We start from the raw sequence: 1,526 nt of genomic DNA, 5'->3' as shown, positions 1-1,526 counted from the left end.
CACGTGTCTGCTCGTGGGCTGGCACGTGGATGCGATGGCAGTTGCATGACAAGCTCAGCTTGTCTCAGCGGGGAGGGGAATGACCCCAGCGTCAGCCCTGGCCTCGCAGGGGCTGCACCAGGCGCACGCTGCTCCCTCCTGCGTCGCTCTGGCCCGAGCGGGGCTGCTGAGGCGCAGGGAGGGCGTTCCGCAGCCTAACAAGCTCTGCTTTCTCTCCTTTTGTCCCCAGATGTCCCACTGAGCTGTGCCACGCTGCGCTGGCTGCTGGCTGAGAACGCTGGGGCCGAGGCGCTGAGCAGCGGGGAGGTGGCATCGGTGCGCGGCGTGGCGCCGGACGGAGGCGAGGTGCAGCTGCTTGTCCGAGAGGCAAGGAATGGGTTAGCCCTGCAGAGAAACTCCCCGCGCCCCCATCCCACGGAGTCAGCTCCGTCCCGCAGCCCCTCGCTCCTGCCGGGGAGCTGGGTGATGTACGGCCTCGCCGTGCTGACCCCAGCCCGTGGTCTGTGGGTCGGGATGCTTGGGTCCTGCGTGGGGTTTGCTGGCTGCTACGCTGCGGGGCTGGGGCTTGTGTACTGGGCTGCCGGTCCCCCTTCTCCCAATCCTGAACTTCCCAAAGGCTGTGGCCACTTCCCTCCCCCTCCGGGTGGGTATGTGTCCCCCAGATGATTTTATTTCCCTGCCTGGCAGGGCAGCGGGCTGCTGCTGTGTCCCTGCGCGGCAAACCAGCCTCGTGAGGGCAAAGACAGACGTCCCCTCACCTCCCAGCGTCCCTTTTCTGATCCGCAGGATCCTTGTGGGCCCTCTTTGCTGCGGCCTTTCCACTGGAGCGGTGTGGCTCACGCCCCTGGCCGTCTCTTGCTCAGCCCCGCTGAGATGCAATAGATGGGTCACTCGCCATGCCCCGACCTGGCATCGGGCTGGGCTGTGGGAAGAAACGGGCTTTCCCTGCTGGTTTGGCTGGTTGTGCTTTGCTGGCTCTGCAAAGTGAGGGGAAAACGTGGCTGCATTCGGGGTGTAAATCTGATCTGCTGCAGTTCGTCCCCCTTTAATGTGAAAAATCCCCCTTTAAGCGCAAAGGAAGAATCCTAATTGCTGCCCGGCTCTGCCGCCGTGGCTGGTTGACCCCGTGCCGAGGAGCCCAGTTGCCTGCGTGCTGGCAATGACCTGGCTCAGGTTGATTCACGCTTGAGAGCACTAATATTGCCAATGTGATTAGTGACAGTGTTAATTCTGCTTGGGCTAAGTCTGCCGGATTAAATCCGCTGGGGTGGTAGCCTGCGTCTCGTCAGAGAACGGGCATCCGCTCACCCCCACGGCACCAGGCAAGACCAGACCTGATTTCTGATCTCGGCTCCTGCCTCTGCCGCCTCTCCGGGTCGGGGTGAGGGCTCTCCTGGGGCCTGATGGCCACCAGAGGTGGGACTGGGGCAAATGCCCCTCGGAGGGGCTGGGCAAGGGGTCTGATGCAGCCAGCTGGGCTGGCACCGTCTCGGCTGCGTTTGCCTGTACCAACCCGGAGAGCAAAC

The 1,526-nt window shown here is 63.6% G+C and overlaps 1 protein-coding gene across 1 annotated transcript in view; it reads left to right on the top strand.

Annotated features, from left to right (window-relative positions):
- Positions 1-1,526, top strand: part of LOC104284777 (chromosome unknown open reading frame, human C17orf70) — a gene marked incomplete at its 3' end in the record, with an annotated part of 10,962 nt that overhangs the window by 8,669 nt on the left and 767 nt on the right. Inside the window, exon 8 of the mRNA XM_009883146.1 lies at positions 230-451. Coding sequence (XP_009881448.1) covers positions 230-451 — 222 coding nt within the window. The remainder of the gene's footprint in view (positions 1-229; positions 452-1,526) is intronic.

This window comes from Charadrius vociferus, unplaced genomic scaffold (genome assembly GCF_000708025.1).
Source record: "Charadrius vociferus isolate BGI_N301 unplaced genomic scaffold, ASM70802v2 scaffold2704, whole genome shotgun sequence".
NCBI lineage: Eukaryota > Metazoa > Chordata > Aves > Charadriiformes > Charadriidae > Charadrius > Charadrius vociferus.
Note: the sequence above shows the minus strand (reverse complement) of the source record. Positions and strands in the feature narration are given on the sequence as shown.